This window comes from Phasianus colchicus, chromosome 21 (genome assembly GCF_987193195.1).
Source record: "Phasianus colchicus chromosome 21, bPhaCol1.hap1.1, whole genome shotgun sequence".
Lineage (NCBI taxonomy): Eukaryota > Metazoa > Chordata > Aves > Galliformes > Phasianidae > Phasianus > Phasianus colchicus.
Window position 1 is genome coordinate 8,314,741 of NC_143456.1, and position 27,281 is coordinate 8,342,021.

The 27,281-nt window shown below is 36.2% G+C and overlaps 1 protein-coding gene across 7 annotated transcripts in view; it reads left to right on the top strand.

Annotated features, from left to right (window-relative positions):
- The window catches only part of BRIP1 (BRCA1 interacting DNA helicase 1), a 95,361-nt gene that overhangs the window by 38,283 nt on the left and 29,797 nt on the right, over nucleotides 1–27,281 (top strand). For all 7 annotated transcript variants that reach the window (XR_016459246.1, XR_016459249.1, XR_016459248.1 and 4 more), the window contains exons 17-24: nucleotides 6,076–6,188; nucleotides 8,453–8,535; nucleotides 9,177–9,503; nucleotides 10,250–11,077; nucleotides 12,872–12,945; nucleotides 13,692–13,770; nucleotides 15,383–15,604; nucleotides 16,843–17,000. Coding sequence is in view for 3 of the 7 variants with exons in the window: in XM_031591518.2 (XP_031447378.2) it covers nucleotides 6,076–6,188; nucleotides 8,453–8,535; nucleotides 9,177–9,503; nucleotides 10,250–11,077; nucleotides 12,872–12,945; nucleotides 13,692–13,770; nucleotides 15,383–15,604; nucleotides 16,843–17,000 (1,884 nt within the window). In the remaining 4 variants the exon portion in view is untranslated. The remainder of the gene's footprint in view (nucleotides 1–6,075; nucleotides 6,189–8,452; nucleotides 8,536–9,176; nucleotides 9,504–10,249; nucleotides 11,078–12,871; nucleotides 12,946–13,691; nucleotides 13,771–15,382; nucleotides 15,605–16,842; nucleotides 17,001–27,281) is intronic.

Here is a 27,281-nt window from a genome sequence, read left to right on the forward strand (position 1 = left end):
GAGCTAAGAGATAAATGAATGGCACTTTCATAGGAAAGCCATGGGTTGCAGTATTTTATTTATTGAATGTCCTCTAAGAGGAACATACTGAGTAGGGTAAAAGTGCAATGTATGTTCATTCTTGTATGTGTACACTTACATTTCTTTCTTCCATGCCACACTTCATACTCAATTTTATTTTATGCTTTAATTGTAAAGTAGCTTCTTAAAACAAGAAGTACGCAAGGAAGAAATGAAGCATTGGAATGTGCAATATTATGCAGTAAGCCTTTAAGTGTTAAATCTATACACTTACTGGGGCAACATACTTCTAAATTTTGTAAGAAAAAAAATCAGCCAACTCTGGTACTATCTTGCAACACTACACTGTAAATATTTCAGTCTGCTCTGATGTTGCTTATGAAGGAGTAAGGCAATGTGCTGAGTCGCACATTCACAAGGTGGCTGGCTCTGGGTATTGTGCGCCTCCATCACTTTTCTTCTTCTCCCCAAAGGAAAAGATCAGGATATAGAGCTACTTCCATTACCAAATATGTATGTGGAAGTGTATGTTAAAAATAAACCTTTTCCTTGAGATTGTCCCATTTCAACAAAGTTTTGGTAGAGGTGAGGTCTTCTTTTGCCTTGCTGGAACACTTCACAGGCAATGCAGTAAATAGGTGATGGTGTGGTAGCTGCTTACATCAGCAGGAAAATATCACAGAAGCCTTTCATTTCCCACCTTTCCTGAAACAAGAATGGTTGTAGAAAGTCAAAGCCATCTGCACTTTTCTTAAGTGGAGGCTCCATTTGTGGGAGTAGCTGCAAAATCCTGTGGAATAGAGCATTCCTGTGGCTAAGCAAGGTAATGTTTCAGTTCAGCTTTACTTGTAAGGCTGCTGGATGGCATTTTTCTTCTACTGGTGCAAGGCTAATGTCAATATGTTGCCATAGATTACAGAAATCATCTCTGAATATATCTGGAAGTTAAGCCTTTGGATAAATAATACCACAAATCAAAACTTTTCCTTTACCTTTAATAGTTTACTTTTATGATCCATAAAAAATTCCGAAGTGATTTTCTTGTGTTTATCTTATCCTTAGCAAGTAGCGTTGACCTTTAAGTTTTTACTTCACTGTCAAAGTATGTTGAAAGCTTTAAAAGTGAAGCTATCACCTTGGGGATTTGTAAGGATGACTGACACTTACCACTTCACCTCTGCCGCAGCAGCACCGAGCGTACACAGCAACGTTGTACCTCAGGGGAAGCTGCTTGATTTTTTTCACTTCTGCTTCAGTGGAAATGGATTGAATTTTCTCTTCAGAGCAGAGTTTTGGTTGCATTAGATTTTAATCAAGTCACTTGTTCACAGTCCCTCCAAGCCTACAAGACTGAGATGAGTAGATGGGCCTGGGGTGAATGTGCTACAAGGTTTGTCAAACCGTGAAACTCCAGGATCTCGGAGATGCCACATGGTGTAGTTGACAATACTCAAAGTGTTCAGAGGTTGCAGCATTACATAAGCTTCCCATCTCTTTAACGCTGGGATTAAGAGCGAGAATACTTGGGAAGCATTTAGTCATAAAATAATTTGTGAGCACATAAGGGAGGAAATACAGCTTTGCATAAAGTGGTACTGCTGCTTTTCTTCCCTGAAGGTAGGGTTGGCCAGTTAGTAGACTCTGATATGCCATGGTGTGGCTTTGCTGCTCAGAACTGTTGGTTTGAATTGGAAGCCCCTGCAAGGGGAGAGGCGATTCACCTGGTAAAGAGACTTGTGCAGGATGGAGCTGCAGCACTAAGCACTGTTTCCAGCCCCTATCAACCTTTTCACAGTATGCAGTATTACTGTGCTCACAGTTTTGTTTCTTTTTTTTATTTTAAATGTGTTGTGTGTGAAAGCAGGATAGTGTGTTATTTATGTATCTGATTGCAATATTTAGATATGTGAATTGGTTAGAATGGCCTTAAGAAGTAATAGTTGTAAACAGGCTCTAATAAACTTTAGGTGATGAGGTTTTTGCTTATTTCATAGTGTTATGTTAAAACTGTTTGTACTTGAAATGTCTGGAGCATTTGAAGATAATATCCTACTATAATATTTTTCATCTAAAATAATGGGCTGATAAGTTAAGGTGTTGTGTTTAGATAAGTGAATCTTGTGCCTCGCCCATGTCTGTATACATGCATTATTTAGTCTTAAATCTCTCAGATGTTGTTACTACTTTTAAAGCGAGGAGGGAAAATCTGTTCCATTTAATGCTTCTTCCATTTATGAGTTCTCACATGTAAAAGGAAAAAAAAAAAAGGTTTTCATGTTTTTATTTTCCTGCACTTGCATGATTTTTATGATTACTTGGCTTTCGTCAGGAGGAAAGTAGATGGCAAGCATATTCTTGGAGAATTCTGATTATTGCTATTTCAGGTGGGGGAGAGATGCATGAGGTTTTTAAGAGGGCAAATTCCCTTAAAAACCATTTTTAAGTCTTTTTAGGGGACAACGGGTGAAAGTGAGGAATGAGGTGATCACCTGAATTTTTGTTGGTTTTCAGGAGGTGGGGAATTAGATGTTAAACAGAAATGCGTGTTGTGAAGTTCACTGCACGATACAGACAGTAGTCTTCATTTCCATTACTGTTTGTCCTGAGATAAAGAAGTTACTGAAAAGCCAGAAAATATTCATACCCACTTTCTGTTTCCTTATTTCCATGGAGGAGAGCTGAGGAGATTTGGGCATGAGTTTCCACGTGTGTCTTTGTGTCCCTGCCTACGTGTGTGTTGTGTGTGTACCCATAAAGCTCTCAGGTTCTTTGCCTTTGTCCTTCCAGCAGTTGACTCCTTAGCCTGGTACTGCATTGCTGGGTGCTGATCTAAGAGCAGACATTGGAAAGGAGCAGAATTCTGTTTACAGAAATGAAAGAAAAGAAAGGAAAGAAAAAATGCCTCTTCTGGTTTTGTGTTTTTTTGTCTAACCATTGATTTTATTTTTTTTTTCCTGTATAAGCAATCAGCTCATAATAGGTAGCTATTTTTATATCTTGCTGTTAGATACAGCCACGTTGTGTTAATTTTGAATACATCTGGGTCAGACTGGCATACTGCTGAAAGGCTGCAGGTTTCTGCACGTTGTTTTGGGGGTCAGAAACAATCTCTACTCTTCTGAGCTTCATGTCATAGGCTGACAAATACAGTCCATATTAACTACAGTATAAACCCACTTTGTTACTTATTTACGTACCATATGAATTAATCTGGGTTTCTTCAGGTGGTGTACTGCTGTTTATTCTCTTTTCCTGAGTTGTCAGCACTTAAAATGCAGTATAATGAGAATTGGAGAATGTTCAATGCAGTTGTTGGAAAAAAAAAAAAGCAAACTCATTTTACTAAGTTGGATTAAAAAAAAAAACCCAAACCAATAACATTCAAAAATTCTTTGGAGTAGTAGCAGAAATTGCCTCAAAAGATTTTTCCAAGTCATGAATAGGAAAGTTTGTTCATGGCATTTACTTTTTGTTGCTATTTCTCAGTTGATATTCTGTAGTGAAAGATGTCGAACTAATTAAGCATTAAAAGAACGAGCGGTTAGCAGGTATAATGCTGTTAGACTTCAGTAAATGTGAATGTGACCGTGACCTCCCAGATAGATCAAAGCCTAATCTGTCTGACAGCTACAAGATGGCAGAGCTTGCCACGGGCCTTCTGCTGCTGCCTGCTGAAGCTATTTGTCTGTAAAGCATGCCTGATAGCTAAGAGTATATTTTTAAGGATGAACAGGTAAAAGTAAAAGGCTGTCTTTTGACATTTTAACTAATCCCTTCTAGCCTGTGGTTTACTGCACATTTAGGATATTTGCTAGCAGGAGAGACTGGCTTTTTCACATATGCAACATGTCATTTTGAATCGGGCGTTGATTTGATGTTTGATAATGTAAGAGTTATACAATGAAATAGATTCTGATTGCATTAAAATGACATGCCCTGGCCTTTTACCTTTCGTAGACTCATAATGAAAACTGAACTCTCAGCAACGTAAGTTGTCATCTCATGCTGAGACATGATCGTCAAAGTGAGAAAACCCGATGTTTATTTTCTGTTAACCCTTTATTCAGTAAGATAGAAAAGACCAAGGCAAATACTGACTTTTTATCATTTGAAAAACAAAATGCCGTTGTTGATGGGCGTTACAAGTTGTATACATTTCCATAATGCTAACATGTATTGGGTTGTAGTAACAGTGTATTTTATTTACGGGATCATACATCGTAGTGGAGATGATCTGGCTGTTCTGCCTTTTCCTGTTCCCATTTGCCATTGGTTAGGCTTTTAAAAACTTCAGTGAAATTCTCCAACCTCATTTCAAATGTTGAGGAGTACCCTGTTGTTCCTCCAAGTAGCACCTACAAATGTGGAAATGCTCAGTTACGCTTTGGTTCCTTCCTAAAGAATGGTATTAAAGCTCCTAAGCTGCTCGGAAGAAATCATCTTCTGTTTTGAAAATTACAAAGGAGACCTCATATGCCAGTCAATAAATTCAGGGTGACTGGAACAAATATTAAATCTGTGAAATCAAACTGAATTTATTTTCTGGCTGTAAAGATTGAATTTGTAAATTTGACAGGCAATTTAAAGGGCATAAGTACATAAAATAAAATTTCTTATCCAAATCCAACTTGAAAGTTACCTGTCAGAAGAGGTTAGAAGTCTGCTGTTTTCTCTCCTGAAGCGTGTCCTTTCACTTGTCAGTTTAGAAAGGTTAATACTGTACAAAAGAGCAAAGGAAGGACCCTTTTTGGTGTAGTTTTGTTTATTTAAAAAAAAAAAAAACCACCAACAAACACAACCGTCACCTCCCCCACAGTCATGAGAAATTCTTTTGCTATGTGTTATAACTGTGCATAATGTTCATTTAACCAATTCTTGCTCCAGTTCAGGTCAGGCAATTCAAGTGTCGTTGCCCAGATGATCAGAAAAGGGAATCGAGGAATGTATTTCCCAGTTGTTGTCAGAGCTGCCTTTGGAGCAGCTGGGAGAGGCCTCTGCTTCTAAATAGTTTCCAGCCTGAAGTCCTGAGTAGCTTAATATTGCATCATACAGCAAAAGGTAGTGGGCAGCAAGAGCTCAGGAAGCCCAGTAACTCTGCTGAGATCGTAAGCAGCCTGCACAAGGCAGTTTTACTCTGGGGATACTGTTGCAGCTTAAGCCAATTACATGGCCCCTCTGTTTTTGCTTGAAATTGTGCTGTTACAGTGTGTTCTTCTGCACTTGAAAGATTGAGTAAATATTAGAACTCTCTAGGTCTGCCTCATGTGATCTGTGATTAATACAGGTGTTAATGGTCGTCCTGATGAGCGTGATGGAATTCATTCTTTTGTGGCTAGAGCAGTTTGTGCCTGCTGGGTACTGATGCTGGGTAATAAGGCAGTGTCCTGGCACGCACTCTGGTTAATAATTAAAGTACAGCTACTGGCAACCAACATTCAGGGGGTTCTGCAGCAAAATAGGTTATAGAGCTGCTGTCTTCTGGAGCTTCCAGCGTTTCCTTTTGGCACAACAGAGGAATTCCCAACTTCATAACCCGCTGATTGCGAACTTGAGCCTTGTAGTTAAGGGACTCTCTTGGCCATGGGTATGAGACCTTTCAAACGTTTTATGGTTAGAAATGTTCTGTGTATTAAGTCATTGTTGCTAAAGCGCTCCTGAAGTGTTTATGTAATACAGGTGCAGTCTTCTGTGTTGTGAAACTTGTCCTGAATGTTTTCAAATTCCAATTGCTTCATAGCAGATCTGATGATACGTTTCTAGTTTATTGTACTTGGTCCATTTGAACTGCAGGTATGAATCAGTTGCATATTTTGACTTTGGCAAAGACATTGAAGTCTTTAGTGCATCGCAGTTGTGGATAAATGATAACTGTGGACAAAACTTGGAAGACTTTCTGTGGAATCGATGTTGTTTCTAATCTATTTTATCTAAGAAGCTCTCTTTTTTACCTCATAATATCCTCTGATTAAATCAGGCTCTGATTCCTTTTCCATTTTAGAATATTTTCTTTTCAAAATCATAATCGCAAACAATATTTTGTGATTTCTTTTTTAGGTTGAATTAAAGAGGAAGTACAATGATCAACACAAAACTACAAGAGGCCTTTTACCAGGGAGCCAGTGGTATGAAATCCAGGCTTACAGGGCTTTGAATCAGGCCCTGGGAAGGTGAGATGAATCTAGTGTGATTAGGACATGCATATTTATAGAACTTATTGCATGTGATATCTTCAGTGATTGATTCCTCATTATTAACATGGGGTAAAACAGACGAGAAAACTTATATTGCATAAATCAGGTATTCAGCTGCTCTGTACTGGCAGCTGTCTGCTTTTGTCTGTTGTGCATTTGAGCATTGTTAGAGTTCAGAATTTTCATTTTTCATTCTGCAAAGTTAAGCTGCAGGTTTATTTGTTGTTACTCCAAATGGACAGAAAGGAACGCATTTGCAGAGGAGGAATAATTACTGAGCTTATAAATCAAATGAAAAAATCTTGGGTCTTTTCAAATGTACTAATTATACTCTTGGTGAGCTTAGAACATTTGTAATGTTTAGCCTACAGTATTTTTGAAAGGGATAAATATTTGTTTTGGTTTGGTTTTTTGCAGGCCTTTGCTAAAGGTCAATTCAATTATCATGCTCGCTGATCTCTTTCCACATTTAGAAGTGGTATAGCTTACTTTCTCAAATGAAATAATTCCCTCAAATTTTATTAACAGGACAGAATTAGTTCATCCTTCCCCGACAGAGTTTACTATATGTAGACATAGCTATCTATCAGCTGCACTTAATGTAGATGCTGTACATTTATGTATATTATACATCTGTATGATAGAGGCACAGACAACATACAGCGATACGAATGAAGGTTTAGAAACAAACTTGAGACAATATAGTCTAAGTAAATAAAATCTTATTGTAAAATCCTGTTGCTGGTATCTTAAGTTTCCCTTACTTATAATTAACTAAGAAAAAAACTAATAGAAGTGGTGGAATGCTAGCAGTAAGAAATAAGTTTGAAGCTTTGTCACTGTGAATTAAATTTTAACTTGATTCTAGCTTTAGTGAAATTGCTTGTTGTATCCTTTGTCATGTGAATAAACTTGTGCTAGTCAAAATTTAACAGGAAGAAATAGACTTCCATTCTGAAATAAACATGTAAATAGTGTGTGTTATTGTTGGACTAAATCCTTCCTGGCTGAGGTTTGGTGAAGGATGACAGCAAATGATGGCAGTTCTTACAAAACCAGAACAGCCTACTAAGTTGTTATAAATCAGAGTATGGCTTCTTGTGACGGACACAGGAAGTAGTTGCTGTAGATGCACAAACAGTAGTTGCTGTGGATGCCTGCAGGGATGGAAGTGAGCAGAAGCATGCTAGTCCTCAGTCTGGCACTTTTCTCTTAATTCAGTGCTCTTACAGTATATGAAGTAACACGAGTCTTTGAAATGAAATAGCAGCCTTTGGGAATTGAACAGATGGTGTGTACGGCCAGGTGACACCATGCAATGAATTCCTTGCAGTGCTGCTTCTCCTAAAAGTGCAGGATGTCTCTCCAGCGTGTGTCATTCATCCAAACTAGGAGTTAACCCTTATCCGTGCAATGAAAAAATGAGAAGTGGGAAGTAATCTGTTTCTGAATAAAGTTGTGATAGCTCTTCTCATCGTGGAGATATCTCAAATATAAACAATTACTTTTTCTCCAATGTCACCATTCCCATTCTAAGCCCTGACTGATACACTTGTGTTTTCCTGTACGTTTGTAAACATCTTCAAAAATTGTCCACTTCTTAAGCAATGGGGGTAATAATCCTGAACTATCACTGACAGATTATTTTCCATATTTCACTCATGTTATTATTGGGAGGCAGGATGGAAATCCAAATAATGTTAAAAATGTCAACGTGTGAGAAGTGAATACTGGAATATTTTTGTAGATCTATAAAACCTCAGCTACAAACTAAACAGTATCACCTATTGCTTTGATCTACACCACTATACATTGCTTTATGAAAATACATAGTTGATTTTTAAAAAAACCACATGCTTGCCATTGCACTGGAGTTAATTTTCTTTTCTCTTTTATTCTTACGTTTCTTCCTGTCAGTATTTAATTTGTCCAGTTAACAGTAGAAAACAAATATGTAGTTTGATTAGATGCTGAATATTTGTTTGTTTTTAATTTGTTTCCATATAGTAGAAATGAAGGAAAATTAAGCTTCTGTGATATACTCAGGTAGTACCATTCATGCATTCAGAGTGAACATTATTTTGCTGCAAGGGAGTAGGAAGATGCTCTGTAGATTTTGGCATATCCCAGCAGGCTGCCTCTTTACAATTTCTTCTGTTTGATCCCCACAGTTTTTTTTTTTTTACTATATGGCCTCAAGTTATATAAAAGACATTCTTTTTTTCATTGCTTGCCTGTAGGTGTATAAGGCATAGGAGTGATTGGGGTGCCCTTATCTTAGTTGACGACCGCTTCCGGAATAACCCTAACAAGTACATAACTGGTAAGCTGTTTAAAAAAAGAAAATCTTTTTGGGAAAGTTCCTATTAACAAATCAAGATTACAGAAATATGATTGTAGGAGGTAACAAAGTATAGCCATGAAACTAAAAATCTGCAGTTGAAAAGAAATTGCTTAGGAGACAATGCATTGTCTTTGTTCCTGATCTGTTCGGAAAAGACATCTGTAAAGGAGTCAACAGATAATGTTGCTGTCTAGTCAGCAGGTGGAGCTCAGCTGCCACGATACAAGTCAAACCATTTTCTGACAACAAATGCATTCAAATTGTATACGTTCTGCTTCCTTAGATACATTCGTATCTATTCTGCTATTTGAGAGCTGTAAAAATGATTGCTTTATGAAAGCGTATCGCATTATATTTTTTTTGCAATTGACAGTTGTGGTTATTTCTGAATATCTTGCTTAATCTGAAATAAAGTTGTAAAGGCTTTGATTTACTTAAATTCTAGTTTTTGTCATACCTTTTTAGTACAGTCATAAATAACTATACTCTAAGTTTCTTTTTAATAATTCTTGATAACAAGAAAAATGAATACCCAGGCATAAACGCAGAGCATATATAATAATAAAACTGGGCATATATGTTGTAGTTTTGTTGTAATGCTTCTTTTTTCCTCCTACTAGGATTATCTAAATGGATTCGTCAACAAGTCCAGCATCATGAAAATTTTGGTAGTGCACTTGAATCCTTACATGCATTTGCTGAAAGAAACCAGAAAGGCATTGATTTTTCGTCACAGTGTAGCAATGAATTTTTCCATGTACCTTTAAATTCAAAAGAGCTGTCATCAGCTTCTCAACAGGAGGCAACTATTCACCTGTCACCAGATGTTCCTGTTAAAACTGAGGAGCAAAGTTTGGTCCCAGGAACTCATTTAACTACAACCATCGACTCAATTAATCCCGAACCATCAAATCAGCCAAGTAATATCACAGCAATAATGCAACAAAGTATGTTCATTTCCTGTGGGGTGGGAAAAAAGGCTTCATTAACAATTTCAAGTGTTCGGTCGTATCTCTCTTGGAATAAGCAAATATTTTTTTTTAAGTATTGAAATGCTATGATGGAAAGTAATTATCTGCTTATGTGTATGAGCTGTGCTCAGCATACTGCAATTACTCTTAAAGCAATTGATAATGTTTGAAAAGTTTGTAGTGCAATCAAAATTACTTCCACTTAAATTGATTTTGTCATTGAAAAATATGAAGATAATTTAAAATATGCTTGAAACGTGATTTTGAGCATTATTGCAAGGTTTAATTGTTGCTTTGGTTCAAGCTGTCTCTGCTGTTTAGATACAGTGAGACCCCGTGTGTGTGTATGTATATATATATATAACAGCTTTACAAGCAACTATCCATCCATTCCTCAATTTTAGAAAAGCTTGTCATTTCACTTCTAGTAAGATAGATGTAAATAATGTAAGAGAATAAAGAGTAAAAAATACAGGTTTTTAAATCCAATCGTACATATGCTCTCACTTTACATGGGCCAGTTAATCTATTGATTTCATTAAGACAATTCATGTGCAAAGATAGTTGTAACATCTGGGCTTTTGTTTGTATTGGATCTTAATGAGCATTATAAAATATCTGCAAACCTAATAAAACAGTGGTAATTTTGATGTGCTAAACATGCTGTAAATCAGCAGGGGGAAGGCATATACAATTAATTAATGTGTTGTGATTTTTCACAGGTGGCCAGAAAGTTGATGTGGAGAGTCATTCTCACAATGCACCACAAAGAAGAAAACATATGGACTCCACACCCAGAAGGCCTGCAACTAAAACAGAGAGAGAGAAAAAGAGTGATTGGACTAATTCTGATTTTATGAAAGAGCACTGCTGCTTTAAACCACTGACTTCAACACCTTTGCTTGCAGCCACGAACTGCGTGTCCACAGCAAGCAGCAAACAAAGAAAGAATGTGAACAGTGCTAGTGAACTTATTGATGGTGTAAATCAATGCCAGTCATCATTCACTTTAGAACATAAACCAAGTATACCAGAATCACATTTGGAAACAACTGATTTTTCAGTCAAAAACACAGAGGCTCCAGTTGCTGAGGAGCATCTTGATGAGCAAAAGGTTCAAATTGAGTCCTGTAGTGAGCTTCCTTCAGTAGGAGGGGAACCTGAACTTTCAGTGTTAGACATGTCTGCAGAAGTTGAGGATGAGGATGAAAGTCTTTACTTCACACCAGAGCTCTATGATGATGCAGAATCAGAAGAACAGAAAACGAGGCCCCTAGATCCAGATGAGAATCAGATTGAATATGGAAGACCCACAGTAGCTGATGATCTTTTTGTAATCAATCCCTCAAAAACACTAAGTGAGCCAAAAGAAATGATTAATGATGATGGCAGAAACACAAGTTTACATGGAACAATGCTGAATGATATCAGTAAGAATAGTGCAGCTAATATTGAAAAGATGACTAATGGAAAAGAAGCAGAGCAGGTAGAATCTCAAGAGGTGGACACCAAAAAACGGAAAATCAGTCTTTCCAGATCACGAAATAAAGGTGTGTCACCATTTTTACTGGACAGTACTAGCACATAGTGACAGCTTCCATAGGAAATGTAATGAGCAGTCTTTACAGCATAGCCTCACTGCAGAGCAGTGATTGCTTTCCAATTCACATTCTACTTCATCTGCTGTTAGCAGGTTCAATATATCACGTTGGTTTTGTTTTTCACTGTGCAAATTATGCACCCTGCAGTTATCTGTAGATATAAATAAGATTCTTCACCCTAATTATGTGACCAAAGGACAGGTATCGTGTGTGGAAATTCTCTTGCTTTTACGGTGAAGAGGTCTGAGTCTTACAGATTTTATTAGTCTGCCATTAAACACAAACAGTTGAGTTTACATCAGAAAGCAAAAAATCCATATAAAATTAGGGTTTTCTGCATTTGTTAGGATTTTTTTAAATTAAATGTGTGTAACGGCAGCTTTGCAGATCAAGTAATACCATAGCTTGAGAATGGATGCTGAAATAGGTGTATGTTCTTCAGCAATCACTTCCCTCACATTTCTTTTGTTGAAATGAGTGTATCAGAAGCTGTGCAATAGTAGCATTTCCACACTTGGATATTTGATGATAGACTTCTAAATTAATCTTTCTTCGTTTTATACGGAAGTTGAGGTTTCTTTAAAATTTCCTTTTGGAAGGATGTAATCTTTGGGGGTCAGATTTTGTATGTACTCGTATCAAAATGAGGACTCATTTATTTGCCCTTCATATACATTTTCTATGCCATATATAACAATGTAAATTTGTACATAACTAACTTTAAATCTGCCTCAGTCTGCTTTTTTTTTTTTTTTTTTGAATCATTTAAAAATTCCCTTGATTTACTGCAATCAAAACACCAACCAAGATTTTGCTTTAATAAAATGTCAGGTGTGATTTTCAAGAAAAGATTGTTTGTTTCCATCATCTATTAATATGCAGATGCAAGGTTTTTACAACTGTTTTATGGCCATTTATATGTTCTGAGTGAGAGCTGAGTAAAATTTTACTGGTCATTTTCCACAGAAGTTCATCTAAATAGCATTCTACATAACTGTGAATATGTTCATGTCAAAGTGATTTAAACTGTCTCTTCTTTATGCAATAAATACAACTTTATAAAATAAGGTCCAAGGATGGGAAGAATATTGTTCAGTTTCTGTAACAAGTATTATTATGCAGTATTTACTATTTGGTTAAGCATTTTCTTTTACTGGTGCCATGTAAGGATCACGTTTAGGTTTATGGAATTCTCATAGTCGTCAGGTAATGATGGTAACTATATCCATGCTCCCACTTGATAGGGTAGAAGCAAGCTCTAATGTTGGGAGCCATTTAAACATAAAACATACCTAAAGATAAGTATAGCTACTTTAGATTTGAATTTAAGTAATTGATTGAAGGTTGCAGTTCTCTGTGGGACTGGCTTCTGGACAGAACACAGGAAATGGGGGAGAGGAGGAAAAAGAGGAAGAGGGGCAGTTTCTTTTGGTGTAAAAACCATGTAATGTATATTCTATCTTTGTTGATCCTTCTAACTAGTTATAACATTCAATATCTCAGTGGGTAAGAATATTTGTTTTTGGTTTTTTTTGTTAAAAAATTTATGGCAATTTGGAATATTAAATTAAATACCTTACTGCCCGTCTGCAAGTGCAAGGGAAGTGAAATCAATGAACCAGCTTCCCTTGAGTTGTTTGATTTCCCAAATGTAGAAAAGCTAAATTGCTGAAAATTCTTCTTGTGTGTTTTAGGTTGGTATGATCTCTTATGTCTAATCATAATATCTTGACTTTATTAAAGGCTTGAAAGTTCAGAGACAGTACAGAAGAAGAAAATCTACTGTTAGGGCAAGTGGCTACACCTGTGAAAAAAAGGTACCCTGTAGATAAATATCACTGTTGAAGCGATTACTGTTGAATGTTGAGCTGCAGGGGAAATACAGTCTATTATATAATCTTTAAATGATCCACGGATAAATACACAGCAGAAGTGTATTTGTAGTCTACGTGGTTTGCACTAGGTCTTTACACTCAATAGAAACCCTTGTTTTTCATGTGAAACAAAAAGGCCAAGTGTTAACAAGTCCTGTTAGCATAGATGGAAGCCACAGCTATTGCCAGCATATAGATTCCATCTCGTAACCAGTTGTAGATGGGATTCCTGCCTCAATATAAGCCATGCTTCCAATTTCTCAAAAGTAGTTTTTAGGGCAGGATTGATGGTTGGACTTAATGATGTTAGAGGTCTTTTCCAACCTTAATGATTCGATGACTTGCAGTATAAGAACATAATCATATTGAAACAGAGTTGTCGACCATTTTTCAAGATTCCTCTGCAAAATTCCAGTCTAAATCTCTGATAGTCTGCAGCATTATTGGCTGTAAAATATCTCATTTTATACGAAGCTATTTCTATTTAGGTTAGATTAAATGATTTTAGCATTTACTACGTTATGAGTTAATATAAATGATAAAAATGAAACGCTCAAATTTATTCAACTCCATATCTCAAGTAGATTTGACAAATTTATTAATGTGTTTATATTTAAAGTCCTTAAATGTATATAGATGCTAGTATATGCAAAGGACTATTCACATTAACTTGTATATTGGCTTATTAGAAGGAAAACCAACAACAGCCTTGCAAGAGAGGACTTTATTGTATTATCTGCGGAGCAGAAATACTACCAAAAGCAGAAGGTAAGACCTATGAAAATGGTTGTTTATTCCAGGTTGGGAACTGTAGGATTCTTCACCTTATTTCACAATGTTGGATACTGAAGGGGTATTTTAGAATAATTGGTTAATTTCTCTACTGGAAATTCTAAGTGATATTTCAGTGAAAATAAATTACTCTTACTGTAGTTTTCCAGACAGATTTATCTTGCTTGATAAATCTTGATTGTTCCAGATATATTGATTTATCTTGAAATACAGTGGGAATCTGAGTGGCATTAAAGAGTTAACTGAAGGCAACTGGTCCTGGCATTATGGAAGGCTGAAAGAGATTATTTGTAACACAGTCGCCCATTCACTGGAGTGTGTTGCTTCTCAGGATTAAGTGTTAATTTGCTACCAGTTGGTAGTATCTTGGCACAGTAACTCTAGGGAACTAATACGAGTTGTAATGAAGCCATCAAGAGTTTTACTGACGAACTGGAACCTTAGGATCACGTTGCTGTTCTTCACTGTGTAACCTACATCATATTAGTTCAGCTTGATTTTTTGCCCTCCGCTGGTACATTTTAAGAAATGTTAACTAGATGTGATCTAAAATTGCCTCTACTATTTTTGTGATGTTCTTCACTTTGGGGAAGTCTAATAGCTGATTTTGGTAATAACTATCCTAGTTTTTAAAAACGCCCTGTATTTTCAGTCTATTAGGCCAAATGTGGTAATGATTTAATTATAGGGTGTTGTCATCAGTTACATGCAGAAACAATTAGAAATAGGTGCTTAATACACTTGATATATGAAATCATTGTCTTCTAGGAGAATGTAGGAATCTTCTTATGATAGTTGTTTTAGTGTGGATTTAACTAGTCCCGGTTTTACAAACCGTAAGGTAGGAAGACTTTGCATGCATTGAAGGACATCTCTGGAACTTGAAAGAAAGCCAGAATGCTGGATTTTTTGGATGGTGCTAGAAATGATAAAAAGATTGAGGTTGAGACAGTTGAGCAGAGACCCGTTTCTTCCCTAGAGTTATGCTTACAGCAGCCACTCTGCTATGCGATCCTTACATCCCTTCTTCATGGCCCTACAAGCTCATTAAGTGGTGAAACAGTTACAGAACTGGCATCAAAGAAGAGATAGTAGCAAGAAGAAAAGCTTTTGATGCAATCCTGTGTGTTAAATAAAATCACTTAGAATTGCTGAGGTACTTTATTGCTAACAGTTACCACGGTGTCCATTGTCAGTAAGAAGTTTAATGCTGTTTAAATTGAATTTCAAATGTCAGTTGATGAGAATTTTAAAACATAATAATCTGCCATGGCTTGAAGAAAATTTTAAATATGTGACTTTATCCAAAATGAATTCAAACTCCTTAGTCAATTTGGGAATTATAGCAAAAGGAAAACTATCTGTTGAAAAGCAAATTTTGGATGCATTAAAAAAAATAAAATTAAATAAGGCCGTCTTCCAAGGTCCATTTACATTAATAGAAGTCTTTTCACTGACTTAAGGCGGTATTGGATCAGGGCCTAAATTACCATCTTGTGAATGTGGAAAGTTTGCAGTATGTTTGAACAGTGCTGCATTCAAAACCATGTATATATGTAAGTCTTATACCCTACTTTCTAAATTGTAGGCATTTTGAGAAAAACTTGTTATGGTGATATTGAGCTGAAAATAATCTTGAACCTCTTCAGAAATACTCATGTAAGAAGTAAGGAATCCATTAATAACTGTACGTGTGAACTAGATGTCACTTCAGATGACGATAACGTGATGTTGGTCATCTCAGATGTTGCAAGTCTCAGTCATCTTAAAGAAACTTTGAAGATTTATCAGATGCCAGTGAAAAGCAAAGGTAAATTTTACTGATTTTTAGCATTAGCATTTGTCAAGCCCTATAGTTTTAAAAGAAATACCAGCTTTTCCTCCAGCTACTCCTGATTTTGGTGACGTATTTTTATCTCTTGATCTACATATGAAATTTCCTTCTATAGAGAGGACCAGTACAAGTCTTTTGCCCCATTGATACTTACTCTCCAATATACTTATAGAAGTTTTGCAGATATTTTTACTGGAAAATGTTTATGAGCCAAGAGAAACATCTGAGCGTTCAAAAAAGACTGTAACCTGTTTTTCATTAAATTGTTATATAAAACTTTCAAAGCTGTACTAAATCTTTTTCTGTATATTTTCCTTATTAGGAAATTTCCTCCTTTTGAGCGACATGATACCAAGTTATAAAATGTACCCACTACTTGTTTTCTTTCATTACCCATTGGCTAAGTGTGGTTGCTGCAGTCATTGCTTTCTTTGTGTCAGATGTTGGTATTGATTTTTCAGTTACCTGTTGCTGTGTAACCCTGAGTTCGTTTTTCTGATCTTCAGCTCTCTATCATCTTGCTTCATTATGTTTCTGCTAATAAATAATTCATTTTACAATATTATGTTTTATTGCCAGTGTGGTAGTAGTTTGCATTGGTTCTCCCTCTGGAGCAGGTTGCTCACAGCTCCATCCAGCCAGCATCAGAACTCTGCCGAGATCTGTGGAACTCTTCATGTTTAACCAAATGCTGACAATGGACAGCAGGCTCCTCTCCATTCCAAATTCCTCGTGTCCTTACATAATATTCTGATCAAAAAGAAATCATAAGAATAGCAAAAAGAGAATTGTTCACATTCCTTATACCAAATAAAGCTTACGAATTAGAGGTGCATACCCAGCCACAGTGGATATATAAAGTAAGTCTCTATAGCTGCAGTGTTTGATAGGAAATGAAGCCAGGTATCAGACTACAGTGTGTGATCCTTTAGCAACATTCAGGTGACAGCAGCCAGAAGGAAAGTATTGGTATTTGCAAGTGCATGGGCAGTTCTACTATTAGGATGGCACAGTTGTGTGTAGGTTTTGTCACAAAGGCTCTATTTTAAATGATACTGAATTTGCAGAGATGAGTAAGAATTCCTTATCGTGTGACTTTTTGCTAAAATATGAAAATTAAGTTTTGAATTGTGAAGTGCATCTTAGGAACTCTTAACTTTTTTAGAATATCTCTCGTTGCTGATGTAAAGCATTTTTTTCTTTCTTTCTGAAAGGCACGAATGCCAGTTTATCTTTAAATGCTTTTTGGAATGAGAAGGAATATTCTCTGACAAGTTACTTACAGTGCAGGAACTGCCTCGTCCAGTCAGTGTCTCCGTGCCCTTTGATAGGAGCTAAGGTTATTCATTTCAGCAATAAAGCACAGTCATGGGTAAGTAAATTGGTCTATTTTGTACATTAGAATGGTTACTGAGTGATTGTAAATACTAAAATATCATTTCTTTTAAAGATAGAATGAAAATTTTACCTAGATTAATTATATATTATTTCATCTGATTTCTACTACATAGATTTGAAATTATTTTTGATATGAAAACCTGAATTCAGATACCTTAAAACATCTAATTTGATGCAATGTCTGTAGTATTATGCTTTATGAAGATGGATAGGAAAAGAGGCAGCAGCTATCCACGTCTTTCATGAAGGGAAAATCAGAACAAAGCATCAGACATGCATCACACACAAAAATATTAATCAGACACTGAGTAATTAACATGGATAAGGTCTAAAGGAGTCAACAAGACAAAAATTGTATACATTGTGTTTCCAATAAGGTTAGCAAACACTGTTAGCAAAGAGTCAATAGAACTCTTTGAAATCCAGATGAGAAAGGTATGTACACTTTATTGTACATTTAATAATGCTTTGCTTTAAGGTAAAGAACAGGATTCATCCTGAATGAACTTTGCAAATAACCTCAGGATACCTATCTCCTGAATTTTCCTCCATTTATACTGTGGGTAGAAAGATAATTGAATTTAATTTGTGATACAGAATCAAATTTAATTCCACTTTGATGTTTTTCAATACTAGCTGTGCAAACTGAACAGTGTCAGCAGTTCCATTCATGCAGCTCTCCATGTAGGCAATGGAAGGGGGTCAAGGCTGCCCTTCATACCAGGTGCAGCAGGAACAAATGTGTAATCAGCTGGTATTGGGTTTACAAGCATGTGCTTTTGCTGGTGTAACATAAACAAGTGTTGTGCTCTTTGCCTACCTGCAGCTCTTAACTTCCTCTGTTTCTTTACTTAGAAAGATGTGGTTAATTGTTATGTTTCCTGAATATGTCTCTTTTCTTCTTATGTTCTATTTCCATCCAGTGGAAAGAAATCTTGGTAAGCTCCTAGGCTAGGGAAGAGCAACTCAGGCTAAAAAAGACCACATCTGGCTTTAGGGAGTCATTCTGCAAGCTGGTGGCTTTCAGTAGAAACATATCTAATCTCTTAATGCACGTCTTTGTTTCAAAGAGACTCGAGGGAAAAAAAAAATCCCATTATCTTCAACAGACCTGTAAAACAATTGTCAGAACTGACATCTCTCCTTTGGATCTGTTGCAAGCTGTATGTGCCATGACTAGATTTATATGGCAGGTGACTTGAATGTGAGAGTTGAGGAGAACCCACTCTTCTTTTTTTCTCTTTGGTAAAAGTAATGTTACTTATTTAGAAAGGTGGAATGGGCTGGGAATGAATGATGTTAGAAGTAAATACAGCATTAATTCTATCATCTCCTTGCTTTAAATCAAGTGTCTGTTTTTCTTTAATTGGGAGTATGTGAATGTAAATGAAGACATGTAGAACGAGTAAAGGGAGTATAAAATTATGATTTGTTATACGCTGCCATATGCCAGAACAAACACACATGCATTAAAGTGAAGAAGTGTGATTGAGTCAGTTTTAGCTCCCAGTTATGTATCTTTGAATACCAAATCCTGCTGTTGTTGAGCAACATATTGGTAGTGAAATTAACGTTGTAGTCTGTACTGCTGCCTACCCTATGCTAAATCATGTATGTTGTCACGAGGTATCGTATGTCATCTTAAAGTACTTTGTGTCATGTGCTCTCTATAAATCAAGTACAGTTGGTTCTGGAAGATGGGGAATTATTCGTCTAATAGAAATCATGTAGCAAAACAAGCTTAATGTAGAATCACTGGGTTTGATATCTGAGATTTACTTCTAGGGTTGGTAACCCACTAGAGGTAATGCTGTATTTTCATGAGTTAAATTGCAGGTGTGATTATCAAATTGAATTTTGTAAATCTTTTCTTGAGAACCTACTTTCTTATATATAAATTACACATTTATACTGAAAATAAGATTTTTAGATTTGTTGTTATGTTTCTACAAATTCAATTACATCACATGCTAGCCACTGACCTAGAAACCTCCATTAGGTTATTCAGGCTTTATGTGACATCAGTGGCATATAAGTTCATACTGTTATTTATGTTCCTTAAATGACTGTAAATAATTGTGTATTCATGTTTGTGGTCTTTGTGCAACTCGAACAACTTGGTAGATGACAGCACTTCAGAAGCAGAATGCTTTAAGATCGAGCCGAGCTAATATAATTCTTCTCCATGTTAAAAGGTGAACGAAACTTTGACAATTAAGTTTTTAAACTTATTAAGGAGTTGTTGCTATCACTGATTAGACAGTCAGCTGTTGAGGCAGTAGCTTTTATATAACAGGATATTGTTTTGCTCATCATGTTACCACATTTGGCAAACTTTTATCTTAATGCGCCTATCGGGAATACCAGTCTGACCTCAATCTGAGTAAAGCCTTAATAGTCGACGTGAGGGATGCTTGCAGGAGGTGGCACGGTCATTTTCGCAGACTGTATATTTGTTATCGCATGTTAATCAGATTCATCATTCTGTTTAATAAAGATTTCATCTGCCACGCGAATGCATAATCGGCTATGTCTGAGTGACCGTCTTTTGTCTTGAGCAGATTGCTAAAACTGTATTAAGCATCATTAGACAAAAATGACGACCTTATTAATTTGTCCTTTCTGTGTTTTCCAGCAGATTGGACCTCATTATTATGCAAACACAGTACACAGAGCAGCACCAGAAGTAGCTCATTAATGTTTCTTTCCCCTTAGTATGTAACAGATTATTATTGTGAAGTGTGCATGAAATAATTGCTAATTATGTGCCTTAAATGGTACAGTGATTGTCTAGATTTTTTTTATCCAGAGTTCTGTGGAAGACCATCAGAAGCTACAGGTTAACAGCACTGAAGCAAGTAAACCAGAGGAAGTGAATCACAAAACGTGCATTTTATCACACATTTTCCTGCCTGTAAGGAGTAATTAGGACAGCTATGGATAGTTTTGTGCTTACGCTATTTCATGTTGCGTAAGAAAGTACTGTCAGCTGGCCTAATTTAAGGTATAACTTAGTAGGTATGTCAGCCAATGAATATGTGCAGGTAAGCTTGAACCGTTGAGTTACAGTAAAATAAAAAACGGTGTCGATTCTTTAATGGTAATTCTTCAGTGAGCATGGTTCTCTTATTTATACACCATTAAAAGCTTCCATTTCCCAATACTGTTCCTTCCACCTTATGTTCTCCGAGTCATTGCATTTATTACAGGCTCTCTTTTCAGTATAATTTTCCTTAAGATTCATAAGCATTGTAGAAATTAAATGTTAGGGTTTGGCATTTGTCTGTAGTTTGACAACTTTGTGCTAAGTGTGTAATTGGTTTAAGCTGGTGGTGCTTCGTACTTATCCGTGGCACATCTTCTATAATCTGTCTGCCACCATAGCTGATAAGACTTGGCCACAACTGAAGTTTTTGCAGCGCTGGAAATAAAACCCTGATCCATTAAGGGTTTGCGTGGGTTTAGCTTTATAATCTGGTTTAGAAATTGTGAGTAGTCAGATTTTAGATGCAAGATTTGTTGTTGAAAAAGCATCATGAAAACAATTACAACAGCTTATGCTTTCTTAGCCTGTTGTTGACAATCTAACCTAAATGCAGTGAGTATTTCTGAAGAAAAGCATTCTTAGCTGGCAATTATTTATTACATTTGAGCACCAAAATAGGTATCTTTGAGAGTCAGGAGGATACCACTCATCCAACATTACTTACATTAAAAAATTTTGGAGCCTTAACTGTATTTGGCTGGTCTTGAATAGTTGCTGATGTCAGCTGGCACTATTTCAGTGTGATGGTTGCTGCATACAGAGCTAAAATAAATGGAGCAGGTTAGTCAGAAGTTATTTTTTAAACATTTCATGTTTAATGGATCATTACTGAATATTTATGAGGGACAGATATCTTCCAAAAAATAAAAATGGAAGTTTTTAATGCAGACACCAATTTCTTTTTACTACACTGTTGTTAGCTATTGGGCATATGGCTGAAAGAAACCTTGGATCCGCCGTACTTTTTATTTTCATTTTACCAAAAATGCATTCATTTCTGCTGCTTCTGTCTTCTCTCTGTGGTCTTTGCTGTTTTCAGATGGCACTAAAGCTTTGATTTTATGGAACACATTGAAAAAAATACTTGCAGGATACCCTTACCTTCTCATTTAAAGAATGCTTGCAGCCATTTTGTGAATATTGTTAAAGCTGCTGGACGTACCTTATTAAAGAAGAAGAAATGGGTTTATGACTCTGGAAATAAGGGTAAATTATGTCTTACCAAGCTTTTATAGATACATGTGTATGCCATGTTGTCATTGCAAAATCTTCCTTGTATTTACTATCCATGCTTGCATTATTCTTTGATAAGCCTGAAAGCTCTACATATCAAGGACTGATTATATTATTGTTTACTGAGCTCTTTGAGGGCTATATTTAAGTGAAACTAAATTCTCATTAGTGAGAAACGTGTCGGGCGCTGAGTGCCACCTTACAGTTGTTTGTGCTTTTGTTGTCTTCTAAGACTTAAATTTTCCTGCACCCCATGAATTACAGTACCAGATACTTAAAAGCTGACAGATGAATATTACCATGGCTGCTGGCAAGAAGAGACAACTCTTGAGTAACTTCTAAACAGATAAAGATGGCTGCAGAAGGGGGCTTACAAAGCACAGGGACAGAACCAACTTCTTAGGTCACCAAGTCCATTTCTTCTTCCAGGTGTTATCATGGCACAATTTATGGTGCTCAGCCAAGTTAACTTACGTTCCAGAAGTACCATTTCTTCAGCTTCTGTAAATGTCTTCATGTGTGTAAGGTGTCATTATGAGGGTAAATAAGGAGATACTGGTAAATGCACTGATATGTTTTCTTTCCTATTTTTCTTTGTTGTCTGGGTTAGAGGCATGAAGTTGTGTATTCTTTAAGAACTGCAGGATGATTTCACAGCATCCCATACAACATGCTTTACCTGAGGATGTCTTTTATCATTGGTGCTGACAGACAATTGCTCTTTGGATGTAGTCTTGCATCCGTAATCTTGTGCCCTTCTCACCTTAGGACTCATTGTTTAGATGGACCCAAGTAACTGGCAATGGGCCTGCTTGGTTCCACACCAGTCTGTGGGGCTGCTGTGGAAGTGGTATGAGAACAAAAGCATGGGCAGAGGAGGAAGAGTTTGGAGTTCATAGGCCAATTTTTATTTCTTTTCTTATAATCCAAGGCTGAACTTTGAGAGTTCTCTGTGGCATTAAGGCAGCTCTTTGTGAAGCTGCACTGGAAAATGTATTTCTGGAATGGTTTGGATTAAAAATATTACCCTTCTTTTGTGGGGATGTTTTTATGCTGGATCATTTCAGGAATCTGATTTATGGTATAAGACCACAAACAGTTTTATCAACAAAACTAGATCTGGGAAAGCAGGAAGCTATTGCACCAATAGCTGATGCTTACTGAGTTATGGGAAGGGTACAGTAGCAGCTGCTGAAATTACAGATTCAACATTCTGATTGTTTTATATTCTAATGAGCATCCATTGTGACAAGCTGGTATTTTATACTGATTATGTCAGTCACATAGTGCAGCTGCCACTGACCCCTCGATCACCAGTAACAAAAACCCTCTTTGTTATCAGTATGGGAAATATCTTGGCCATTATGGGTGTGAATTCAAAACAGAATAGCAATCATGCACAGGAAAAATTTAAAAGCTCCATGATTCGTTGACATGAGTCTAAACATCTCATACACATTATTATATGTGAGTCCTTTTTTTGAAGTTTTACTGTACATTTCTACATAATTTAATTATAAACTGCTAAAGCATCTGAGTGCCACAGAGCTTTCGTTCACTAGATGCACTGAAACTTCTCATCAGTTTTGTACACCGAACTCTTACCTTTTTGTAAATTTCTGTTCTCTCATAAAACGCAAATCTGCAGTCAAGGTAAGAATATTTGCAATTTGACTTTCATTCTTAAAGTACTTTCAAGTAGTTTGACACTAATTTTACTAAGTGAAAGCCATTTTTCACACTTTAAGAGCCAAGTGGCTGTCGTAGAATGAAAAAGTGAATTAGATTCGTTGCAGATGTTTTCTGAGTTGGATACCTCTGAGTTCTGTAAGGCATTTCTCATTTCTGGGAAATTAGAAGAAAATTAAGTTGTGTGACATAAATGTGATAGATTTACATAATTAAACTCCATAGTATATTTCAGCCCATGCAGGCTGTGGCGTGCAGCGTGCAGGAATATTTTCTGTAGTGTCTATGTCTGGGTCGTTCAGTGCAGGAATTCTAGTTTGGGAACTTTTCTAGTCCTTAAATTGCTACCATACAGCAATAATATAAGGTAGGGGGTGGAAAGACAGACAATTACCACCATTCTTCCATATGTAATTTGTATATGGTATTGGTTATTTTTATTAAGTTCATAGTTTCTTCCTCTTGATGGAATACAAACATTTGGCCAAATTCTTTGCCTGAAGTCATTGGAGCCAAGGATAAATTTGGTTTTCTCCTCTCTGAAGGGCTTGAAATAATAATAATAAAAAAAATTGGCCACGATTTTAAAGATTTTTATGGTGTTTATAGATAGATGCGTGGCTATACAAAGATTTAGCCGTGCCTGTCTTCGGGGAAGGAAAGAACACTATCAGATAAAACAATACCTCAGCACATTTGAATTCACGTAAATCGTACGTGACTCCAAACTTCTGAGTTCTCTGTCCTATGGTTTCCTGATATGTAAATGGAAAAAACTTCTGCATACGTTTAGCTTGTGCTCATTAAGTGCTTTGAAACGGTCGGGTTAAAGTTCATATAGAAGCACGCGGATTATTTAGTGGAATTATGTCTCTTTTCTCCCATTTATATCCTTCTGTGTGAGCTATTTTTAAAGATGTAATAATATAAAACTAATGAGTGTATTCATTCTAATTGGTAGAGAATTTTTCTTGTACGTGTAAGACCTTTCATTTATATATTACTTTTTTTAATGCAGTGGAAAAAGTGGTTGTTGTAACTTCAGATAAAAGTAAAACAAAAAACAACAACCAAAAAAAAACACAAAGGCAAACAACTTTTCTTGGGCAGTTTTGACATCTAGATTTTATATTTCATAAACCTCAGCTGCAGTTCACACTTGTGGAAACTATAAGTGTCCTTTTATTTTTAACTGCAGCCTAGGGTATGGTTGAAAGAGGCATATTTCCATTTTGGCTTTTGTTTGAGCAGCTTCCAAAACATCATTCTACTCCTTTTCTGGAAAATTTGCCAAGTCTAGCTCAGATTAAGTTTCTTTGTTAGATTTGTTCTTTTAAGCATCTGGATCAGAAACTGTATCCCATGCTATGGAGTAATGAAACATTTGGAAATCATCTGAGAAATGGTAGTAAGCCATGATAGTACTGTACATTCTTTTTAGCTGTAAGAAATATGTAGCTTACAGAGAAATTTGGGTTTTTTTTTTTTTAAGTAAGCTTTACTTTGAACCTCCCTACTAAGAGGTTACAGTTCATTCTTCTGGATGCAAACAGGCACTTTTATCTCTTAAACTGTTGTCATCCCTCTTTTCACCATAAAACAGTATTTTGCTTGATGCATATCTATATTCCATGGCAAATTTCAGCATTTTAGGACGTTTCAGAAGAAAAAAAATAGACATACAAACAGCAATTATGTGAATTATAATTTGGATTTTTATTGTAAGTCATAAAGGCAGTGGTGGGTGGTTGGGTTTGTTTCTTTCTGATGCATTGCTACTTTTGCTGTTTAAAAGGTAAACCAATATTGTACGTGTAAGTTCATCAGTGGGGCTGGAAAAATCAGTTTAAAATAAATCATTGGAATTTATAGTATGAGAAAATGTTTTTCTCATGTCATAAACTTGAGAACCTTATAAATTCAGTCTGCTCATATTATACTTTCAGTTTTGAAGAATATTGTTTGTTGAAGAGAAACAGATCTGAATGCTAGCGGTAAAGAACTAGTGTACCCTCTTAATTAGCTGTGTAACAGTACTAAATTAAAGAAACGTTTGTACATAAAATACAGGATGGGGAAGAAGAGACAGCTCTTGAGAATGTGGACAGGAACATGCATGTTTTGTATTACTTTTAAAGCAAATATATTTATTCACTTAAAAGAATTAGTGCTGTAGCCAAAACATTCATTACTTTCCTCCACAGTGTACCATTCACATGACTGGCTGGGATTAAGAACCTGGCTTTATTTGGGGTGTTTGAGTAAATGCAGATGTTTAATTATATTGCCTATATTATGCATTTCTTTAAATTTTTATTAATTAATTTCCCAAATATTTTGTTGCTTTGAAAGGCATGAAAAGCAGGAATTACCAGGAATGAAACCTGAATGCTTACGTTCTTATAGCAAGACTTCAACCATCAGATAAAACAGACACCAAATCCAAACCACTTGTGCTGGTGTTTATTGTGAGCGTCACCTTTAGGGAATGAACCAAAGCCAATTTAGTATACAACAGTGTGGGAGTTTTAATTTTTTTTTTTTAAACTTTCTCTTTTAAGCTTCTGTTATCTGGTCCCCTCTTGTTACACTGAACCTCTTGAAAAATGTCTTACTCCATGTTGTGCACTTCAGTCTCTGCATGACAATTGTGCTTCGGAAGGCACTGACCTGGTGGGCAGTCACAGGAGGCAAGTCAAGAGGGGTCATAAGGCAATAAAAAAACTCCAAAGGGGTTTTATATAGCAGCATTCACGGAAATCGTATTATCTGTTCGACATGAAGATGTTGATTTCTTTAAACTCCATACCCACTGTTGTGTCAGGTGGTGTTCTTTCAAAAGAACTTCCACAAATGTTTGGTTTCTGGGTGTGTGAACAATTGGTTTCTCCAACGGGATCTGCATGGAGCTCAGAGCCTTGTGGATTTGTTGGTTCCCTGTCACCGGAGATCGTGTGTGCAGCCAGCTGAAGTTGTTTCTGTGATTTGCAAATGCTCTGCTTTTTGTTTTTAAAGGCTGTTCTCTGTGTTACCCGAGATGGTTTTTTTTTGCAAGGTTTGGACCTGTGTGCTCAATTGTAGATGCCTTTGTATTGATGTAGGAGAAAGTAGCGTGAATGGTTGCACAGTACATAAGAAGCAGGAAAAAGCAGATGGCTGCTCTGTTAATGGGGCTTCTCCACTTGATCTCACACGGAGAGAGACCTTTTCATTGTCAGAATTTCTCAAAGCTCATTGATTTTTCATTCTAGCAGGATTTATTTGCTTTTGAATCACTGCTGTGCTGTTATCATTAGATACTGAACCTTTCACTGGGCTGCACATTCCACTAGTTTTTTGATACTTGGTCTTTTAGGATTCCTGCACAGAACTTCTTTCTTCCCACCCACCCCCCCCTTTACATTAAGAACACTTAATAGACTCTTAATTAAGTAGACACTGTCTGTTTTTATTTTAAATATTCTAAATGCAGTTAGACTTTTTTTTACAGTTTTTGCTTAACACTAAAAAAAAAAAAAAATCAAAATCTCATAACAATTCTTTTTAGTTCAGCACCTAGGTTTTATATGTATCAGATTATTTTTCCCTAAATTCTATACAAATGCATTTCTTTCATTAAAAGAAGGAAGCAGAAATGTTACGAATGAAAGGTAAGCTTTCTTAAACAGCATCATTGAAGTTCTTTCTCTGCTGAAGGAAACCAGGACAGATGCTTCAAGTCAAGGTTGCAAAAAGCAAACAAAGTTTTCTGGAGCTGTGTGCTTAAGCAGGAACAGCTGCAGTCTTGTGTTGCTTCTTTTTTAATTATCAGATCTGCTTCTTTCAGTATATCCTTGCTTGTGGTCTGGATCTGTAAAATATGAAAATATGGATTGAATAGAGATTCATGTTTACTTATTTATGGCTTTGGGCTTACAGAACAAGTGAATATGCCCAAAGTATTTTCTCTGCATATCATCTTATTACCAGTATTTTTGTAATGAATGCCATCTTGAGCCTTCAAAGGAAACCATTTATCTGTTTTGTAGCACATCATATTTTACCGCATTAACAGGTCTGATATTATCACAGCAGAGTTCTCAACCAGTTGTTTGGTTTGATTAAAGATGATTGCTAGTCACGTAAGATGCTATTGATTTTCTTCTTTTGGCAAAAGCTAGGTATGTCAGCTTCTATAGCTCATTTGTCCTCAATGACCTGGATGGAGATTGAATCTTCCTTCCTTGCTGTGTTTTTCAATAGCATGACTCTGAAGTCTGTTGGGTTTATGTTGTCATAACTTAATCT